The sequence below is a fragment of the Oncorhynchus mykiss genome, chromosome 12 (assembly GCF_057628025.1).
Source record: "Oncorhynchus mykiss isolate SJ-2025 chromosome 12, ASM5762802v1, whole genome shotgun sequence".
Classification (NCBI taxonomy): domain Eukaryota; kingdom Metazoa; phylum Chordata; class Actinopteri; order Salmoniformes; family Salmonidae; genus Oncorhynchus; species Oncorhynchus mykiss.
Window position 1 is genome coordinate 68,115,016 of NC_143033.1, and position 23,387 is coordinate 68,138,402.

General features: G+C 41.4%; 1 protein-coding gene across 7 annotated transcripts in view; it reads right to left on the reverse strand.

The window, feature by feature from the left end:
* Positions 1-1,823: 1,823 nt before the first annotated feature.
* The window catches only part of syngr1a (synaptogyrin 1a), a 32,178-nt gene continuing 10,614 nt past the window's right edge, over positions 1,824-23,387 (reverse strand). The window contains exons 1-5 of one of the 7 annotated variants that reach the window (XM_090193087.1): positions 13,163-13,399; positions 12,639-12,698; positions 10,300-10,537; positions 9,176-9,321; positions 1,824-7,010 (exon numbers count right to left, since the gene is read on the reverse strand). In XM_090193087.1, the coding sequence (XP_090049213.1) occupies positions 6,801-7,010; positions 9,176-9,321; positions 10,300-10,417 (474 nt within the window). In that variant the 5' untranslated portion in view covers positions 10,418-10,537; positions 12,639-12,698; positions 13,163-13,399 and the 3' untranslated portion in view covers positions 1,824-6,800. Of the gene's footprint in view, positions 7,011-7,644; positions 8,537-9,175; positions 9,322-10,299; positions 10,538-12,638; positions 12,865-13,162; positions 13,440-19,239; positions 19,488-23,387 lie in introns of those variants that run through there. The other 6 variants (XM_090193088.1, XM_021624568.3, XM_090193089.1 and 3 more) reach the window with 6 other exon arrangements.

Sequence of the window (23,387 nt, forward strand, 5' to 3'; positions counted from 1 at the left end):
ATCCTGGAGTCTAAAATGGCGAAGACGAAGTCTGTGAGAAAGTCTTTTTCATGCACGACAGTTGACAACCGGAGTGGAGGCCTTGACTTGTCCACAGAGTTCTGTAATGAGCTCCTCTACAGCTTTGTGGAGGGGGCGGTCAAGAACCTTCTGGAGACCTTCCTGAGTGTTCCACACAGCCCTCCTGTGGAATCCTTCATGGAGGATTACAGCTGCATGGAAGAGAGGAACTGGGTGGTCTCTCCCACCCTCTCTCGAAGCAGTAGTGCATGCCTGGAGAGTAATAATGACTCCACAATCACACAACAGTCAGGTGAAGTGGGCATCATCAAGCCCAGCTCTAGGAAAACCATCAATGCTCTTCTATCTGACATGCTCATTGACAGTGTCAGAGAACTTCTCCAAGAGGGTTGTGATGAGGGTGAGCTTGATCAGACTGCTGCCAGAGTGGACAAACGTCTCCAAGAGGCTTGTGATGATGACAAGGTTGAACGTACTTCAAACAACGGTAAGGTATCTGTACAAGCATATTTGGTTTGATCAACATAGGCCTGTCCATAAAGTGTCCATAAGATGATTAGTAAGTCAGATATTTCTGTACTGGAGAAAAAAAATCTCACTTTAACAACATGGTATTTATATGGTGCATGACCATAGCACTGTCACATTTCTTTAAGATATGTGCATGTATAGAGTATTGATGGTATCAACATGACATAAGGACACAATTGTCTTTGTGATGTAACTGTTGTGCATCTCCAGCTTGCATGATGCCGGCCATGATGTCAGAGACTTCGTCTAAGTATTGTCTTGAAGCTGAGGCCACTAATAGTGATGTCACTGGCTGTGAGAAGAACCCTGACTCCCTTTGGATGACAGGGGTACTGGACGAGTGCAGAGCTGAATCAGTGGACTCAGCCGACACAGAGCACAGCACCTCATCCTTCAGGCAGTCAATTCCCAGCCAGGCTTCCTTCAAGGCATCAGATGCCACCTCACTGGCCTCACTGGAGACGGTGGGAAACCTCAGCTCTGCTAACAAAGCTGCATTAACAGCTGACCGTCAGAACATGACCGTAACTCAGAGCAGGACAGGGGCAGCAGGTCACAAAGGCTGGTACTGCATCCCCTGCTGCCACACTGCTGAGGGGACTCCCATTGAGGTAACAACACTGTTATCACTATATCTCACAGACTATTATACATTCAAATCCATTGAAATGAAGTATCTTCATTTCAATTAATTGATTAAAAAACTACATTATGGCAAACAAATGAATGTCAAGTCAATGTCACGTTGTACTTCTGCTGTTAACAACAGCCTAAGGTGCCTACAACTCTATCGAAGACAGCGAAGTTTCAGAACAAACGCCAGAAGAAATCATCCAAGACTTGTAAAGGAAAGAAATTCAATAATTCAGTGGCACCCCTGCATGGTAATTTTTCCTAACATAACAAATGCTCACATTGCAGGTTACCTTTTAATTTTGTGTGGAAATCAGCTAAATCCATTGTGGGGAATTGTGTTAATCTGTGTCCCATTTAAATACAGGTGACAGCAGCTATTACAGGCCTGTCAGAGTACTGATCTCTTGTTGATCTGTAGTTTCAGCTGCTGCAGAGAAACCCAAGAAACCCTCGTTTGGCTCCCGCTTGTCCGCTGCCTTCGTCAGGTTATTTTTTGGATGCTGCGGTATCAAGAAGAAGATCAGACAGTAGAGAATCATATCAGCCACAAAGGTTAACACCAGACATATTTCAACGCTGGGTTTAAATAGCAAAACCCACATAAATAAATAAACAAACATAATTGCACTCAAAAGTTCAAACATACCACAGCTTTTCCTTTATTGATCGTCTCCCGACAAAGTCCACCACATCTACATCAGATCTTTCACAAACAAGCAACAAACAGGAAATAATTATGTACATTTATCCCTAATTAATTATCTGATTAATTTAATCAAAAATCATTACATCAAAAGCATTACAACTATTTTTTTTTCCAACTCTGTAGTAGCACACAAAGACCACATAGTTTTTACACAATGTCTATATAATTGGTAGTTTTGTCCTGTTATCCCAGTTTATCTTTATAATTGTTGGTCACACTTTATTTTTATAGCCCCATATAGATGAACTACAGATGGTTCTAGTATCAACTAAGTAGCTGTTGATAAGCAAATGTCTGCTAAGGTTACGGTTAGGGTTAGGATTATGGTTAATGTTAGGGTTAGTGAAAAGTTAGTTGAAATGTTGTTGACAGTTACTGAACATCTAGTGACCATCTACAACCCACCTACTTCGGACAATCCAAAGAAAGTTTTACCTAAATGTTTCTTCCCAGAAAGGTTTGCAACAGTAAAACAGTAAAGACAAAGAAAATGTTTCCTGATTCAGAAAACAATGCCGTACCTCACAAAATGAAAGACGAAGATGTCAGTTATTTTGAAACACACACACTTTAAATGCATTAATACATATAGACATAAGCTATTTTAGGTACAATATATTATCTAAGTTTAATACATAGTAATATCTGGTTAATAATAAAATTTTATTTCACACATATATAATTACACATTTGTTATGTATACCACAAAATAAAAATTTCCTGTTTTTTCATAATATCTGTAGTATATGCATTACCAGTCAAATGTTTGGACACGCCTACTCATTCAAAGGTTTTCTTTATTTTTTGCTATTTTCTACATTGTAGAATAATAATGAAGACATCAAAACTATGAAATAACACAATCATGTAGTAAGACATGAAGGTCAGTTAATCCTAAACATTTGAGGAACTTTGAAACTTTCTTCAAAGTGCAGTCGCAAAAACCATCAAGCGATATGATGAAACTTGCTCTCATGAGGACCGCCACAGGAACGGAAGACCCAGAGTTACCTCTGCTGCAAAGGATACGTTTATTACAGTTACCAGCCTCAGAAATTGCAGCCCAAATAAATGCTTCACAGAGTTCAAGTAACAGACACATCTTAACATCAACTGTTTAGAGGAGACTGCTTGAATCAGGCCTTCAGGGTCAAATTGCTGCAAAGAAACCACTACTAAAGGACACCAATAAGAAGAAGAGACTTGCTTTGGCCAAGAAACATGAACAATGGACATTAGACCGGTGGAAATCTGTCCTTTGGTCTGATGAGTCCAAGTTTGACATTTTTGGTTCCAACTGCCATGTATTTGTGAGACGCAGAGTAGGTGAACGGATGATCTCCACGTGTGGTTCCCATGAAGCATGGAGGGAGAGGTGTGATGGTGTGGGAGTGCTTGCTAGTGACACTCTCAGTTATTTATTTAGAAATCAAGGCACACTTAACCAGCATGGCTACCACAGCATTCTGCAGCAATATTCCATTCCACCTGGTTTGCGCTTAGTGGGACTATAATTTGTTTTTCAACAAGACAATGACCCAAACACACCTACAGGCTGTGTAAGGGTTATTTGACCAAGAAGGAGAGTGATGGAGTGCTGCATCAGATGATCTGGCCTCCATAATCACCCAACCTCAACACAAGTGAGATGGTTTGGGATTAGTTGGACCGCAGAGTGAAGGAAAAGCAGCCACAAGTGCTCAGCATATGTGGGAACTCCAAGACTGTTGGAAAAGCATTCCAGGTGACTATCTCACGAAGCTGGTTGAGAGAATGCCAAGAGTGTGCAAAGCTGTCATCAAGGCAAAGGGTGGCTACTTTGAAGAATCTCAAATATAAAATATATTTTGATTTGTTTAACACTTTTTTGGTTATTACATGATTCCATGTGATATTTCATAGTTTTGATGTCTTCGCTATTATTCCACAATGTAGAAAATAGTAAAAAATAAAGAAAAACGCTTGAATGAGTAGGTGTGTTCAAACTTTGGACTAAAAATCTCAAACAATTTTTTTTATGTATATACAATTCTTGAGCATGTTTTGCCTTGAAAAAAACTCTCAGTCAAACATACATGGATCATTACGAACATTTGGAAACAGAAATCACTAAGGTCTTCAGCTGTTGGCATGAAAGAAGAGATAACAAGCACTGATCTGTCTGAAATCAACTGCTGATATTCTAGTGCTAAGTCAAATGAGAGATCCCACCCCACCCCTCTGACTTTCTCCTCCAATAGGTTTTGAGAAGGTGAGGAGAGAGGACAGGAGTATGCAATTGACATTCTCACTTTGATTTTAAGGACATATTCTATGTCAGTTACTAGTGCCAAGCCAGTGTTGGTCACATTTTGGTTGGCTGTCAACATTGGTGCATGGCGGAAAAGGACTTGGCTTTTAAGTTGGTTATGTACGTCTGTCTTCTTTATTGGTGCTTACACGTCATCGTTATAGAATTTGGTTACACATCTGTAACAGCTCAATATGTGTAATTGTGGCTTGTCTATAGTTGTGCTTTACTGTTAGTTGTTCGGTTCTTGTATGTCATACCCTGTCCTTTGGCCTGTATGATGGGATAACCTTTCAGATTTAGCACTGTTAACAGTAGGTTTGGCTTGGGTGTTAACTTGGCATAGATAGGCAGAAAACATTAAACAATGCAGTCCTCCATGACCACGAGTATACACCAAACAAAGAAAGCTAAACTGGCAGAAAAGATATGGCAAGCAGGTCCTAGGTCATTGTGCAATGACTGGGCCACAGTGTTGAGGCCCACAAAACACAGTGGTGTTAGGTAGGACTTGTGTTGTTCTGGTCTCATCACCTATATCATCAGGTAGTTATGCACATCAATTGTATTCCTACGGTTCCTTCTTTAATTTGTGTTGATATATGTGGGAGTATAGGTGTGTATGAGTTCCAAGACTGCATCCTGATTCTCCACCTTTCTCCCAGAGTGAGCACTTGCGCACTCCCCATCAAGGGTTGGTGGAAACTCCTTCCAGCCAATGCTTACACCAATCCCATTTTATCCATGATGGGGAGTATGCAAGTGCACACTTTGGGAGAAGTGTGGACAATTGGGACACACAGAAGCGAAGTAAGGCTGCAGAAAAGAACCCCTCTTCTGGTTAGAACTGTCTGATCCCATGGAAGTGGCCAACCAAAACTGCATCCACCCCCCCCCCCCCCCCCACACACTAAAGGCAAACTGCTTCCAGACACTGACACATACACCGACCATGGTCTCTAAGAAGTCCCTCGCTTTCCCCCATACCCTGCCTCCACCTCCCCGGCAATGTTGTAGCATTCACTCACACACAGTCATTGCCAACCCGTGATCCTGTTCCACCCTGTTAGCCACCCAAAGTCCCTGTCAGGTACTCAAGTCTCAGATCTGTTAGTGCTATCTTGCCAAATCCTACAGTGCCTTCAGAAAGTATTCATAGCACTCGATTTATTCCACATTTCATTGTTACAGCCTGAATTCAAAATTGATTAAATAATGTACCTTATACCTTATAATGACAAAGTTAAAACATGTTTTTAAAAAGTTTAGGAAATGTATTGAAAATTAAATACAGAAATACCTCATTTACATAAGTATTTACTCCCCTGAGTCAATACATGTTAGATCCTTTGGCAGCGATTACAGCTATGAGTCTTTCTGGGTAAGTCTTTAAGAGCTTAGCACACCTTAAACTGTACAATATTTGCACATTATTCTTTTTTAAATTCTTCAAGCTCTGTCCAGTTAGTTGTTGATCATTGCTAGACAGCCTTTTCAAGTCTTGTCATAGATTTTCAAATTGATTTAAGTCAAAATTGTAACTAGGCCATTAAGGAACATTCAATGCCATCTTGGTAAGCAACACCAGTGTATATTTGCCCTTGTGATTTAGGTTATTGTCCTGCTGAAAGGTGAATTTGTCTCCCAGTGTATGTTGGAAAGCAGACTGAAGCAGGTTTTCCTCTAATATTTTGCCTGTGCTTAGCTCTATTCCATTTATTTTTATTTTTTTTAAATAAAGAAAATCCCTAGTCCTTGCCGATGACAAGCATACCCATAACATGTTGCAGACACCACCATGCTTGAAAATATGAATAATGTAGTGGTCAGTGCTATTTTGTGTTGGATTTACCCCAAACATAGCATTTTGTATTCAGGACATAAAGTTAATTTCTTTGCCACATTTTTTGCAGGTTTTACTTTGGTGCCTTATTGCAAACAGGAATATTTTAATTCTGTACAGGCCTCCTTTTCACTCTATCATTTAGGTTAGTATTATAGAGTGACTACAATGTTGTTGATCCATTCTCAGTTCTCCCCTATCACTGCCATTAAACTCTGTTTTAAAGTCACCATTGGCCTCGTGGTGAAATCTCTGAGATGATTCCTTGAGTTAGGAGGATGCCTGTGTCTGAAGTGACTGGGTTATTGATACAGCATGCAAATTCGAATTAATAACTGCCCCATGCTCAAACTAAGCACATTTTTACACCTGAACATATTTGGGCTTGCCATAAAATAAATAATGGTTGAATACATATTGACTCAAGACATTTCAGCTTTAAATTAATTATAAAAAATAAAAAAATTGTCAACATTTCTAATAACATAATTCTACTTTTGACATTATGGGCTATTGTGTGTCGGCCAGTGATACAATCTAAATTTAATCAATTAGAAATTTAGGCTGTAACACAACAAAATGTGTAAAAAGTCAAAGGGTTTGAATACTTTGAAGGCTCTGTATTTCATTATCACACTTACCACAAACAGATCTGGGACTTGGCTACCTTTAAGCCACCCCATGTCCCATAAACCACAAACATGTCCCCTTAAACCACCCCTGATGCTGAATACCCCTCCCTGGGCCTTCTCCTCCTCCCTTGGCCCTCTGACTCAGTATTCCTGGCCCTGGTAGCCAGTGGAGCCATCAAAGGCTAGCTCTGTGCTGGCCGCGGGGTCAATGTCGGCGGTGTAGCCCGTGTAGTCAGTGCCCATGGAGGCCGCAGCGTTGGGGTCGGCGGTAGGGTCAACATACTCCTGGGAGAAGAGGGCCGAGTCAGCCCCCAGCTTGTACTTCTGAAAGCCCAGGAAGGCCTGCACCGCCTTCAGAGCAGAGAGGGTGTTATGGGGCGGGCGAGCATTTGAAAATGGAATGGGCAATAGTATAGAGGCGATGGCAAAATAATGTATGCGTGGAGAAGGGAAGAGGGAGCACAGACCATAAGGGGCAGCGAGCGATTGGAAAGGGGATGGGCAACAACATGAAAGCAATAGCAAAACAATATGTAGGGGGGATTAACAGGAAAGGTAGAGACATGGGGTTGTGTGGGTGGGATTTGAATATGACAGATGGGCAGAATGAGATGACACGATCGACTCAACCAATGATAGTTGGGGATATCAAGTAGCATGCCATTGATTAAAAAGGTATGAAGTAAGATTAGGAGGATGAATGGTAGTTAGATGATAAGAATGGTGGGATAACGAGAGAGAAAAAGGAAGGAAGGAAGGAAGGAAGAGAGAGAGAAAATGTTAGAGCGGGAGGATTAAATCCGTTAGTCGGCTTTAAGTGGGGAGTGTCAAAACAGATTACAGTGAGTGGTCTTGGAATGAAGTGAGTAACCTTTCACCTGATCAGGCACCGTCTTTGTTTTGTCTTTTCAACACAACAACGATTTAATAATAAACATACAAATTATTCCAGTGTCATATACAAAGCAAAAATATTCAAACAAAATTTTAAAAATCTGATTTTAATCCTAACTCATAATACAAAATAACAGAGGAAGATTCAGTGGTTGGAGTCAGCTGGACCAGGTAACACTAAAGGCACATCATTAAGCTGTAGTAGTTAGCTACAGCTGTGGCATGTGTGTATGGGGGAGCATAAGGCTAGATTAGGGAAAGGAGGTCAACAGAGTTCATAGCTAGGCTTTTACTTCACAGATATGCAGTTTTGGCATTGAAATACAATGTAAAAAATTAACAATTACTACATATCTAAGAAACAATCTATCAAGGTCTGGGGTCAAACTGGTATGAACGCTGTAAATATTTGTCACTGTCTAATAATTTCCTGAATTGACCCCAACCATGCAAAGTGGCTCTACAGAAAATGTTCAATCTAATTTGAATGGTACCATGAAATCAAATGATTTCACCAAAAAGTTCTTAACAAAAGAATACTTTCCATAAAACTATATTGAGACAACCAGCAAAGGTAAACATAGATAACAAAGTGGATTACTATGCCAGGCAATGAGAACCTAATATGTCAACAGTACCACTGTTTTAACACCACAAAGACACTCATTTCCGGCAATGTTTTAATATCAAGGCACTTTGGAAGTGCAATCTGAATCCAGCAAGCATATCCTAGCTGTAAACACTAGCCAATCATAGTAAACAAATACAAGGTACTCCTTCACTGTGTTTGGCCATCTAAGGAGGATATCATTCAGAAAGCCTGGATGGGAAGTTGGTGTGAGGGTTAATAATGTTAAGGATGAGGGTCAGGATATCTATCATTAGGCTAGTGGTGGTGTGGGCTGTGGAATGAACAGTTTGTTGTACTCTTCTTCGAACGACACTCTCTTTATCCTCTCCAGGGAGAGCAGTGTCAGAGCACCCTAGAGAGAGACAGACAGGTCAGGGACTGGGTCAGTGAACAGTTATGGTAGAAAGGGTGGCGAGGATGACCCCAATATTCACCTGATACAATCCTTCCATAAAGTAACATTTTATAACAAAAACCTTAAGCTTTTTCTTAAAAGACAGAAGCAAAGATTAAATTGGCAAAGAGGGAGAAACGTAGTTCAGATCTAGCTAAAACAGAGATTAGACGTTACTGTGGACAACAATATAGCATAGACAAAGATTGCAATCGAGAAAAAGAGAAATCGAAACAGACCCAAAGGGAGAAGATAAAATAAGGAGAGAAAGTTTAGATCCAGGTTTCAAAACTGCAGAAAAACAGAGACAGTAGACACTTCTAAAGATTAAGAAAAGCAGTGTTAAACAGAGGTAAGTTAAGACTGACAAAGAGGAGCAGAATGTTAGGACCAAGCTTCAGACAGAGCAGAATTAGAGCCAGATGAAGAAGGCAGAGGCGCTATGTAACCAATTTATTTGAAGGGCACTGATGGAAAAATGTGATATGAATACATTTTGTGTAATATACATAATATTTTCTATATTGTAGATGCACAAATGGCCATTACTTCAGACAGGAAGGTTAATGAAATGGTGGGCTGTTGTACTGTACGTACCCAGGTGAAGATGGAGAAGAACGCGAAGGTAATGGCGGCTCGGGCTGCGTCCGCACCCTCCCTTAAAGGGTTGTCCTCCTCTTTGGCAACCTGCCACTGGTTGGCCAGGAAACAGAACCCCACAAACCAGACAAATGACCAGAATGCTACAGGAAGGAAGGAATGATAGATAGAGATAGAGAAAGGGAGAATTACAAACAGAAACCATTAATACTATGGGTGGTAAAACTAAAGAAAAAAAATCTGCTCTTAAAATGTAACATACTCAGTAATACCAGATTACAAATGTCATGCCAATAACAGACTGGTCATGCAACAATATAAAAACATTAGATCAACTACTGATAGACAACATATTTTGCAACCATTTTACAAGCCTCACAGTAATCAAAACCGAGCCTCTACATTCATAACGAGTATATTAGGGTATATCAGTCACACCACAACTAACCAGAGGGGGGAACCTGTGCACATACAAAATGGCACCTACAGTACTCAAGTCTGCCAATGTCCTAGAGCGGTGATTCAAATTCCAGGGCTCTGTTCCAATACTATTAATATGCATCCTTCTTTAATCTTTTCCTTGATATAATATAATTTGTGAGAGCAATGCAGTGAAGAGCTTGCTTCTACGCCAACCCAGTCACGTCGGAGTGATTGCATCAAGGAAAGGAGGAAGGAGGGATTATACAGACAGGGCCCCAGCACACCTAATGGCTATTGAAGAAACAAGACCTTTATCAATGTCCATGTATTGATCAGTGTTTCCTAAGAGTTTAGAAAGGCTATAGACAAAAGGCCACATCCACCTCTGAACCGAATCTCCACAGAGCCCCCAGAAAAACCACGTGCCTCCAAACTCTTATCATGACCAACTTCAACTAAAACAACCTGTTTTTGCTGTTAACGAACACACAATAACCTCCACCATCCCCCAGTCAAAGATAGCGTAGACCCACACCAACAAGCCAAAACAACATCCTTCCTGTGTGGGGTGAAGTTGTCCCTAGACAGTGATCTGTGTTCAGTTTTGCATTTACCATAGTAATGGTTAAGGTTAGGCTTGGGGGAGGAGAAGCTGTTCCTAGATCGGTGCCTAGGGGAAACTACACTCCAGAGCTTACCAGACACTCCGATGTCAGCAAGCACAGCCTTCTTGCGGTCCTTGACGCTGCTGATCTGGGGGAAGTAGACATCCAGGGCCAGGAAGGCAGCACAACTTAGGAAAGCTAGGGTGCCCATCCCCACGGCGTAGTTACAGGCATTCTGGTTCCTGTTGAAGATGCAGAACTCCTCAATCTCGTCAGGCCGGTTCACATAGCCCTCGTTAGCTATACAGCCAAAGATCACGATGGAGAAGAGCTGGGGGAAGAAGAGAGGAAGGGAATATAGAAAGGGTGTGAGAAAGTGAATTGATGAGAGAGAGGGTAGAGTAGGGAGAAAAGGAGAAATGCAAAGGAGAAGAACCCGGCAAAATCAGTAGCTCCAGTATTAAATGAATGTTTTTCCTAAAATTTCACACAATGCCCCATAACGACAAAGTAAAACGTTTTTTTGTTCCAATAACTAATTTACATAAGTATTCAGAACCTTTACTCAGTACTTTGTTGAAGCACCTTTGGCAGCGATTACAGCCTCGAGTCTTCTTAGGTATGACACTACAAGCTCGGCACACCTGTATTTGGGGACTTTCTCCTATTCTTCTCTGTAGATCCTCTCAAGCTCTCTCAGATTGGGAGCGTCGCTGCACAGCTATTTACAGGTCTCCAGAGATGTTTGAGCTCTGGCTGGGCCACTCAAGGACATTCAGAGACTTGTCCCAAAGCCACTCCTGTGTTGACGTCCTGTTGGAAGGTGAACATCTGTCCCAGTCTGAGGTCCTGAGCGCCCTGGAGCAGGTTTCAATCAAGGATCTCTGTACTTTGCTCCGTTCATCTTTCCCTCGATCCTGACTAGTCTCCCAGTCCCTGCAAAAATTCCCCACAACAGGATGCTGCCACCACCATGCTTCACCGTAGGGATGGTGCAAGATTTCCTCCAGACGTGACACTTGGCATTCAAACCAAAGGGTTTAATCTTGGTTTCAGACCAGATAATCTTGTTTTTCATGGTCAGAGTCCAAGCTTGCAGTCATGTGATTTTTACTGAAGAGTGGCTTTTGTCTGGCCACTCTACCATAAAGGCCTGATTGTTAAGAGTGCTGCAGAGATTGTTGTCCTTCTGGAAGGTTCTCCCATCTCCACAGAGGAAGTCTGGAGCTCTGTCAGAGGAACCATCAGATTCTTGGTCACCTCCCTGACCAAGGCCCTTCTCCCCCAATTGCTCAATTTGGCCGGGCGGCCAGCTCTAGGAAGATTCTAGGTGATTCCAAACTTCTTCCATTTAAGAATGATGGAGGCCACTGTGTCCTTGGGGACCTTCAATGCTGCAGCCATTTTTTTGTACCCTTCCCCAGATCTGTGCCTCGACACAATCCGGTCTTTGAGCTCAACAAACAATTCCTTCGACCTCATGGCTTTGGTTTGGCTCTAACATGCACTGTCAACTGTGGGATCTTATATAGACAGGTGTGTGCCTTTCCAAATCATGTCCAATCAATTGAATTTACCACAGGTGTACTCCATCAAGATGTAGAAACATATCAAGGATGATCAATGGAAACAGGATGCACCTGAGTTCAATTGAGTATCATAGCAAAAGGTCTGAATACTTATGCAAATAAGGTATGTTTTCTGTTTTCACTGTCATTATAGGGTATTGTGTGTAAATGAAATAAATGTTTTTCCTCATCAATCAAGGCTGTAACGTAACAAAATGTTGAAAAAGTCTAGGGGTCTGAATACTTTCCGAATGCACTGTAGTAATGTATGGCGTAATGCAGAGAAGACAACATGATCATATCATCGCACCATCCACCTCAATTAGGCTAACTGACACTTTGGGGTAAGGTGAATCCAAAAACCTACACATCCACATTTGTACCCAGTTGTCTACATTCAGATACATGCATGACAGGACCTGATCTGACATGAGTGTAGATGAAGGAAGATCCCAATGACACAATGTGAAACAGTGAGCGAAGTCAAAACTGGCCCCTCTTGCACCAATGCCAGTAACTACATCATGAAACCATCTAGCATTATAGCAGCATTAAAAACCTCTACTCATTTAATTCACATACATTAGAAAAATGACTCATATACTAGAGTACGTCCCAACTGCTTTAATCTAGGTTCAGGTCAGGGTTGATGTTTGTTTTGTTGATGATGAGACGGAATGATATTAGGAGGCTTGTGTATACTACTGCATCTATTACGCTCAGGCACGTGCACAGATAAGAGTCAACCTGTGCCCAGCATATTCCCCTTTGAACTCCCACTCGCCAAGTGCCCCTTTGCGTGGTGGTATAATTATTATTTTATGTATAAGTTTTTGTCGTTGTTGTTCTGAACCCATTACTCACAAGTCGTTGTGATGTTGTCAAGTGCGCCACCTCCAAACCGGTCCGTTGGTCTGCCCTGTACTGAGATTGGATATCGGGCGTGCAAACATGCATGGTTTAAGATGAGGTCACCGGTCAAGTGTGTGTAGCAAGCCAACTAGTTTAAACAGTGCTGCCTCAGCGGCATAACATTTGATTAACATTATTATTAATATTCGGTCTGGTTGGCTGATACACGCAGCAGAGAAAGGCAGAAAGAGAGGAGCAGCTGCATCAACGACCCTCGCTCCGACCCAACTCCATCCCTTCCTCAATCGGCAGCACAGGTAGTCTAGACTAGCTTAACCACCATATACTAAAATATCCACACAAGCCACTAGCCGGCTAGCTATATCATGAGTTAGAAGACTATGAATATTATGAAGTTATCTTTGAAAGCATAAGACATAGATCACGAACTGTAAAAAAATATATATATATATTTCCATCAATCATCAACGATCAGATGATAGCCCTCTCTCTATTTCTAATGTCAGTTTGAACACCTGCTCGCCGAAGGAACTGTGCACAGTCCTGACTCCACTTGGGGTGTGTATATTGTTTTATATACCACAGGCATACCCATCCGTCCGTCCGTGTGTCTGTATATAGAGTTCCCCATCCAGCACTAGGCATGTGAGGGGTTAGCGTGGGAGCCGTCCTGGCAAAGCCCTGCGCTTTTAAAAAGGATGCACGATATAGCGGTAAGTATAGTGGAAAAATCGGCCGAGATTAGCTAAAAATGCCAACATCCGCCTACAAAACCGTTGTCAAAGCTGACGTGCATACCTATATGAACGTAGATGACGCAATGACGCCACGAAAAATACAGCGCTACACGTGCAACACAGTATTCATAACCTAGCCCACAATGTCTGCTCTGTGGATCTATTTTGAAGTTTAAAAACAAGATAACATGCAACGTTTGTGCTGCTATTATTTCCAGAGGGGAGAGTGAAATCTTTCAATACCATAAACCTAATTACTAATTTAAAAGTGCATCACCCCCAGACGTTCAACTACTTCTTAGAACAAAAGCAGAAAAAATAAAGTGCACACTAAGTCGAGCAGTCATTTGAAAGAGTATGAACATTTCAGCGAGGCAACTCAAATAACAAGATAATGGCATTCATTGCCCTTGTTCCGCCTTTCTTAAAAGTATGGGTAGCGACCCAAAGTGGGTCGCGGACCTGTTAATGGTGGGTCGCGACGTGTCAGTCTACATTTATAATTGTTTCATTAATTACTGGAATTGATTTGGCCATGTGCATCTGCGCTCTCTGTTCAGATCGCGTTCTGCTTAAACAGCGGCCTCTGCTCAGTTTGGCAGCTGCGAGAGTGTGCTTCGCGGTTTACCGGATCTTTTTTATGCAGTCTTCTTGAAGATCACTCCGCAACACACACGATGTAGCGCAGTCGTTCAGGCAGCAGATGATGTGCTGTCAGCCACTGACTTGTCATTACCACTCACCGCTAGCATCAAATGTACTCATACTAGCCACAAGTTACGACTGAGTTCAATTGTCATGAAAGGCATATACAGCGATTAGTTTCGCTCTCTTTCATACACACTTATAACGAGGAGCGCCCACAATGTGTATTGTGGGTAGAATTGCTTAGTAATGAGACTCGCATAATGAACAAATTAATAAAACGACACGTCCTGACCAAACATCCACAAGGAGTTATTTCAGAACAGGGCATAATGCGTCAGGAAACAGTGCTTCGACAGTGGAAAAGTCAGCTAGCAAGGCATTGTTGTCATTTTATAACAGGTGATGGATGATACGCAGTAATATGGGAGTACTAACTAACTCATAGTACTCATATGTGAGTTTCTCTTTCAAACAATCCCCTGGCCTTGTACACAGCTAAAAGCTAACATTCTCCAAAGCAAGCTAGCTACTTAGTGCAACCCTAAGTAACAGTACAGCTGAAGATGAACAATTATCAGGCCTACTGTACATCTTACTGTAGAAATTGTTGAAAACTAGTCTAGGTTGGAACGATTGCTGTTAAAATACAATAATAAATTGATTGATGAAAAATGCTTTTTGAGACAAACACACTCAGTTCTGGGTTGTTCATCGACAGCAGGAAGTAGTCTCCCGCCTGACTGGGAAACAGTAGATGTTCTGATCCAGTTTGGTACCACATACCTATGCGAGTCAGGGTTCTCAACTCTAACATACTTAAGAACAAGTACAGAAACGGTCTCATTGCTGAGTATGACCTCAATGTTGCACTGTCAAAAATGGAGCCCAGAATAGACATGCTTGTTGAAAACTTCAACCAGCCACACACCTCTCATTAGGTCTGTGTGTTTATTTTCTGGATGTGATCAATCAGTTTATTCAGTTCAGAATAAAAATTGAATTGTATTGAATTTTAACAGCAACAGTTCCAACCTAGACTTTCTTTCAACAATCATTTCTACAATAAGAAGTACAGTAGGCCTGATCATTTTTCATCTGTACTGTTACTTAGGGTTGCACTATCAAAACGTTTGTGTGTGTTGTTATTCATCTGTTTGATGTGATCAATCCATTTATTCCAGTTCAGAATGAAAATGATTTATTTTATTTTAACAGCAATAGTTCCAACCTAGAAGATATGTAAGAGTGTTTTTTAATGGGGGAAAATAAACATGAATACATATTTAATTTCATTAAAGCCCCGGTACACACTACCAAGTAGGCGCTATTTTTTTAGATGTTGCCCTACTGAAGTTACACAGTAGTGTTGAAACACACATCCATGAGCTACTTGCTATGGGCGTCACTGCTATTAGCTTCACAACTGACATTTGGACCAGCAATGTCAGCCCCATGCGCATGCGGAGTCAGAGCACAGTGGGTCGGCGAGGATTTCGTACTGAGGAAAGCCGTATTGCATGCTCAAGAATGTGCTAGTTTTCATACCGCTGCTGCCATTTCAATGGCATTTGAGAACATGAACACACTCCAAGCTCCATTCGAACAATTGACTCGAGAAATAAACTCATCAACTGCATCTGCAGCAGATGTGATACCCTCTTATGGCATTGAAACGCTACCCCACCTAAAACTTGCAAAAGTACTCTACTAGGAGGCAAGCGATTCGGTGGCGTTCTCTGAGCCTCTTTACGGTGTTTCCACCATGCTCGATGGTAGGTACAAGGACCGCTACTTCAATGTAGACAACATTTTACGTGAAATGTTACAGACACAGCTGGACAAGATGGAAATGGACACAGTTTTTAATTTAATTTTAATTTTACCTTTATTTAACCAGGCAAGTCAGTTAAGAACAAATTCTTATTTTCAATGACGGCCTGGGAACAGTGGGTTAACTGCCTGTTCAGGGGCAGAACGACAGATTTGTACCTTGTCAGCTCGGGGGTTTGAACTCACAACCTTCCGGTTACTAGTCCAACACTCTAACCACTAGGCTACCCTGCCGCATCGAGGAAGAGGACCCATGACAGAAGAGGCCATGGACAGAGAGCTGAAACTTCACTGCTTGACATGTATGATGAAATCCTGGTTGAGAATGAAAAGACTGAACAACGAAACAGCACAGCAAGTAAGTGAAAGAGATAGGTTTTGATGAGGTTTTACTGGTAATGGGGACATACATAAATGCCAACAAAATAACTTTTTGGTCTGTGTGTGTCTTTAACTGTACTAGAATGCTTAAAAGTCTGCTACAATTTAAACATCTGTATTGGAATTTTTTGTCAAGGAAAATATCAGATATCGGTATAGGCCAAAAATTTCATATCGGTGCATCCCTAGTTTTAACAGCTGGCCTCTTCATCAGACAGCACTGTGTGTGTGTTTTTGTGTGTGTGTGTGTGTGTGTGTGTGTGTGTGTGGGGAAGACAGAGAGAGAGCATGCACGAGGGGGTGGGGTGGTATGATAGAGCATCTCTGATGTAATACTGTGTGTTTGGTGAGCTGCAAGTGTGTGTGTTTGATCAGAAAATACACACTGTAGTGCCTTTAAAGAATAGATTGTAATTCGGCAGAGTTTTTCCATTTGCTGTCAATCAATTCCCTATACACAGTGTGAGTGTGTGTGATGGTTACCCAGCCATCTGTCAAGTGAAGCGTGGGAATCTGATGGATCGTGGCTGGTAAGCATCCAGATGAGTGGATAAAAACACCATATGTACGAGAGGAAAGAGTGCGAGAGAGGAAAGAGTGCGAGAGAGGAAAGAGTGCGAGAGAGGAAAGAAAGCTAGAGAGTCATGGCCTTTAGCCTGCTTTCAATGTGCATCATTCCCATTGAACCATTATTAGCTGTGCTGAAGCTGGCCCACCCTGGTTGCCAGGAACTCCCAACACCTCAGGCTCATAACCAATTGAGTGTTGTACGCTCACTGCTCTTTGACTAAACTGATACTCATTCAATGTGAATATGCTACCTTCGAAACATACACTATATAGTGTGTATACAGACTGTATATACACAATATGTCGAAGGTACAAGGCGAACTGAAAGCTGAATACTAAAGACTACTGTATATAACCAGATCCCTTGACAGAAGAGAAAGCAAGGGGGAACTTCATGTTATTACATTCTCAAGGGTACAAGGTGAACTGACAGCCGAAAACTATAAAGACTATATAACCAGATCCTTTGACAGAAGAGGTATTACACTCTCAATACTTTAAGTGCTCACATGCTTGTTAGCATCTCTTCACAATGCCTAGTTTCAACCGTCCAGTATTTATATGAAGATTGTATCGTTGCCTCCTTTCTTCCATGTTCTGAAAATTAAAATAAATAAGTAAGAGTGGCTTGGCTGCTATTTTGGGCTCCCGAGTGGCGTAGCAGTCTAAGGCACTGCATCTCAGTGCAAGAGGCATCACTACAGACCCTGGTTCGATTCCAGGCTGTATCACAATCAGCTGTGATTGGGAGACCCATAGGGCGGCGCACAATTGACCAAGCGGTCGTCCGGGTTAGAGTTTGGCCGGGGTAGGCCATCATTGTAAATACGAATTTGTTCTTAACTGATTTGCCTAGTTAAATAAAAGGTTAAATAAAAATCTGCTCCATAATTTCCTGCTTTATTTGATCGCAATAGTGATAGTCTTCCTTTGCCCTCGTTTCTCATCCCAAACTCCTCTTAACCATGCTTTATAGTTCCTAATGTAAGCATTTCATTGCACCGTTTACACTGTAGCCTGTGCGTATGACAAACTTTGATAATGCAAAGAGGATAGCGGTTCTGCTTGTGGACATGATCTTTGGTCAGGATTTCATAAATCTGTGAATTCCCTTCCCTACTCTCTAGTTTTGTCTGCTGGTGTGGTCTCCCTCCTGGTCCATTCACCTACTCCGATCTATAATTACCAGGCTAGCAGCACCGCTCTCAGTCCTGTCTGGAGCACAAGGCCCCAGCACCTCACAGACATATGAAGGCAGGCATTGTGGCTGGCACCACGTGGGATCCTGATCCTGTGATCATTAGCAGTAGGCCTTTTATGCTCCTGATGGGATTTAGTGTGTGTATCATGTGATCAAAAAAATAATACAACTTTGCTTATGCATGACTTTCTCAAGATGAGCAGTCTGTTACAATTTCACTGCTGTACCACTAAAACTTAAATACATCTCATACATCCTGTTGGATTACTGTCTGAGTTCCAGGTTGTGCCTATTAGTGTGCAGGGTGTCTTTCAGGCAGGCCTACCAGTCAATCAGGCTATGCACACCATCACAGCTAGAGCCCCTTAGCTTTGCTGCAAGCTACAACAGAGCCCTACAGAGGCCATTCACTCTTGCTGTCATAGCAATACTGTGAGCAGACTGCACTGGATGCCTTCTCTCCCCTCAATTAATCTGCTTGTGCTAGTCTCCTTCAGTCGTCAGTGTGGTCTCCTCCATCATGGAGTACCATTGATACAGAAGTACACAAAGGAGTCCTTGACAAACAAACATGGACACGCGCACACACACACTATCACACAGACCACTTGCTGGCCAGGCACCACATTTCTGCCCTCCCCCACAATCATTCCATTTTAATCTCTGTGACCTTGTGTTCACACACAGAGATGGAGAGAGAGAGAGAGAGAGAGAGAGCGAGCCGGAGAGCGAGCCGGAGCAACCAAGACTGTCAGATTCTTTGAGTCACAAGACTGGAAGTCTTTCTCCATCCTAATGCCCACATAAGTACTACCAGGAAACCAGAAACGCTAACTCCCTACATAGAGATGACTAGCTGAATATAGGCCTACCATGAGGTTACAGGTTTACACTTGAACGCATAGCTAGCATACAGCTCAACAAAAACAAACACAGGAGGAAAAGGCACCTCCATCCTAGACAAACCAACCTTCAAACCCACTGTTTGCTATGGAAATATCAACAGAACAATGTTTTTAACTAGTTACAGTAAAAACAGAACGAAAACCAGTTACAAAATGAAAACCGATTGCTAGAGCAAGGTTGGCACTTGCAACTTCAAAACAAAAGGCTAAACAGTGTTTTTGAACACACCACTACCTACTACAACCATGTCCCTGGAAAGCTAAGTGATGTCCATATTCTCCACTAGTCTTCTCGGAGTAGATTGGCCTCAGCTACTTACATCATAAGTCCTTATAACACGTCCCAGTCCATCTGCACCTAAAAGGCTGTGGCGAAAACCCTGTGCCCAGTAGAGCGTCTAGATCCAGATGCTGGTTTTGGCAGGACAACTATTATCTAAAAACAAGTGTGAAAACCACACTCAATGACACGGTCATTGTTGTTTTGGGTAACTGTATTAGAGCTCTGCTCCAACGAGCCGCACACACACACACAGACTCCGAGGTCCTCTCCACATCGCAGCGAATCATCATCACACAAAGCACAAGGAGAGACGGAAGGAAAAGACACGGCTAGTCGAGAACGTAGTGCTCGTAATAGAGAAGAGAAAGATAGCATTGGTATTGTGGTGGTGAAGTGTAGCTTTAGAATGACATTTAGCTGCTGTACCATAGTGTGTGTGTGTGTGTATATATATATATATATATATATATATATATATATATATATATATATATATATATATATATATATATATATATATATATATATATATATATATATATATATACACACACACACACACACACTCATGGCACACACACACTTATTCAATTTGAACTGTCAAAAAGAAACAGGCCGCATTTTATTAATTTGCTAGCTGAAAAATAACAGAGAGCATCCAAAACATGAACACTAGATCACTAGTCTTCTGGCTTATTACCTCAACCGCTGCTGGGAATTAATATATAGCCTACCAACACAAGACTAAAATTCACTTCAGACTTCCATTCAAAAATCGACACATTTTAAGGTATCCCTGGCTTCTAGTTAATATGTGAAAAAGAAACTCCTGCACACTAGGGCTCCTGGTAACGCCAACAAGTTTTAAACGAGGGTCAACCAACGTTTCGGATCAATCAGGGTCATGTTGAAATAAAAAAAATGGAATCAAATTTATTTGTCATGTTTTGTAAAGAACAGGTGTATACTAACAATGAAATGCATACTTACGGGTCATTCTCCAACAAGATTAAATAGTGACACATGGTATAAATACACAGTGAATAATGAATAACAATAAAGATTTAAAAAAAATAACATGGCTACATAGTACCAGTACCGAGTCGATGTGCAGGGGTACGAGGTAATTGAGGTGGCCATGTACATATAGGTAGGGGTAAAGTGACTAGGCAACAGGATGGATAACAAAACAGTAGCAGCAACGTATGTGGTGAGTGTGAAAGTTGGTGTGTGTCAGTGTAAAAGAGTTAGTGAAACAACAACAAAAAAGTAAACCTAGGTAGTCCGGGTAGCCATTTGATTAGCTATTTAGCAGTCTTGTTAAGTTGTCTTATGGCTTGGGGGTAGAAGCTGTTCAGGGTCCTGTTGGTTCCAGACTTTGTGCAGTGGTACCGCTTGCCATGTGGCATAAGAAAGAACAGTCTGTGGCTTTCAGCAGGACACACCGTAGCAAAACGTTTTGCAACGTAAAACAAAACAAGTTCCATGTGGTAACTCCACATTTTCTTTTACAATTCTCCCTACTGAACATGGTTTGGAAAGCAAGCAAGAGTCAAAAGGACCAGGACTAGCAACATTCTACAGAGGTAAAAAAGCTCAACATCCAAACCTTGTCACCTTTTAATCTTACATACCAAACAAACAAACAAACATTCCTCTTTGGCTGGAGAACATTTCAAATCTGTCCCAATGTCCCCAGCATTACTGCCAAACACCGGTGCAAAGCCTGACTGTGGAAATGAACTAATAGTGCTCTGGCTATAGTGACTCAGACATCTGAATGAACATGCCATCCACCCACACAGTCTTGTCTAATACAGTTCCATCAACTATGGTGGATGCGTCATCAGGCCAGTGCAGTAGAGTTTGGCTCGGCTCTGCTCAGTATTGTGAATAGGGTATAAGTGTCTATTTAAAAAATATATTTTTATTTTATTTGAGCCTCTGTGCCTAATTGGTTAATTAAACACATTGACTAAATAGAGACTACACTCCCTTGATTTACCAAACCTAAGCATCAGTTGCTAATTACAAGGTAACAACATTGACAAAGTAGCAGACATTGCAGCCTTCCAGGACCGGATCCCCACCCAAAGAAAATGCTTCTCTATTTCCAGGTCCCATTCATCAATTAGCTCAATAAAGCTTGTACTGATCTGGTGACAGGCATTTCCCAATTGGACACCATCATGCATCACCCAATATCACTCGACAGATCCCAGTGACAACATTAACAGGAGTAGCAGAGAAAAATAACCATGTTATTCAGAGAATGCTTCCATGGAATGAAGAAAAAAAACAGACAACTCATTCCACATTCCCTCATGACCCGCAAGCACGACTATTCTATTTGCTCAGACAAAGGCTTCACACTGAAAAGGCAGCACTTGATCGGACAAGGAAAAGAAGGCTGAACTAAACGGGGATGATAGGTCATGTAACGTGACAGTTTAGTACATCTTATAACACCCCTAGTTACAAGGTTGCCATGATATAAAAGATCCAGCCATTCTGAAGACCGTCCCTATCCCCTTCCTCTGGTGAATAACATACTTGTGTCGTGAGCAAGTCTCCTCTTATTTGTCCCCATTCCTCCCTCCCTGCATCCCTTTCTCATGAGTGTGCTTGCCGGTGACATCTTGCCGGTGGTCTCTGACAGTCGTCATGCCAACACAGCAGATCTCAATCAGCCAATCAGGATCTCGGTCGGGGTGGGGGGGGGGGGCGCCTCCCTCTCATCCTGGAGAGAGAGCTGTGGGCCAACAAGTTAATACTAACCTATCATCATCACCACAGCACGGAGGGCTACAATGGCAGACTTTAAAATGGGAGTGGCTGAGCTTACATTCCCTTTCTCGATATACAATGGCAGATCTCTCCACCAAGACAAATATGTGTTGGTGTCCATCTTTGTTTTGCCTTAGTATTTGTGAAAGCAGGTTCTGATCACACATTTCTGGATCGTAGCTGAATGAGGAATAAAACCTCCATGATCATTGGAGTTCCCACCCCAATCTGCTGAACATCAAATATGCTGCAGTCCTATATAGTGTTGTACACCTTTTCTCTAATCACTATGCTTGACAGACAGACATACACAGTATTTGTTACAAGTATTTAAATTATTTCTGAGTATTTTGTCATTTGTATTGCACTGGGTTACACTACAATGTATTTTGTAACAAGATACTTCCAAGAGTTGCAATTTGTATTTTCAAAATGCAAAATACTTTTCTACACCGGCTCACCATTTTGTGACTCCCCTTTCACCCTGCATTGGTATCAGAAGTCTGATGGCACTATGGTATGATAAGAGCATCTGCTAAATGAACTAAATATAAATGTAGATGTAAAAATGAACAATTGCAAAGCATGCTAGGTATTATTCTAATGTCCTCCTTCCCCCTCTCCAAAAAGGCTAATAATAATAAAAATAATAATAATAATAATAATAATAATAATACCCAGTGTGCGCTGCAGTTAATTTAAGTATGCTCATTTTCACATATACATTTAGGTCATTTAGCAGACACACTCTTATCCAGTGACTTACAGTCCCTGCAATCAACTAATCTAGATAAACAACATATCACAGTCATAGCAAGTAAAATGTTTCTGTAACCATTACTGAGAATGTTGTTGTTGTTGTTGTTTGGGCTGGCTACTTGCAAATGTGTTTCTGTATTTAAAAATACCAAAATGAATGTTTTTAACTAAATACATTTCAAACTATAAGCATTTTTTTGTTTATTTTAATATTGATCTTTATGATATTTTGTCAATTTTTTCCATCCCTGCACTCATCTCACACATATCACAGAGACACACACTCTTGAGAGATGCTGTATTTTAGGCTTGGCTATTGATTACTACAGTTATTGATTAGGACTATTTGGAAACATCATTCATTATGCAGCTCTAAATGAAACACCAGAACAAGAGAAAATGTATTATTTTTTGTCTCTCTAGTTAGTTTAGATACAAAATAATAGCCTCATGCCATTTACATCTGTTTGCAACATTAAGGGCCTGAGAACCTGAACATTTTTTAAAAACCTTTATTTAACTAGGCTAGTCAGTTAAGAACAAATTCTTATTTTCAATGGCAGCCTAGGAACAGTGGGTTAACTTCCTTGCTCAGGGGCAGAACGACAGATTTTTACATTGTCATCTCGGGGATTCGAT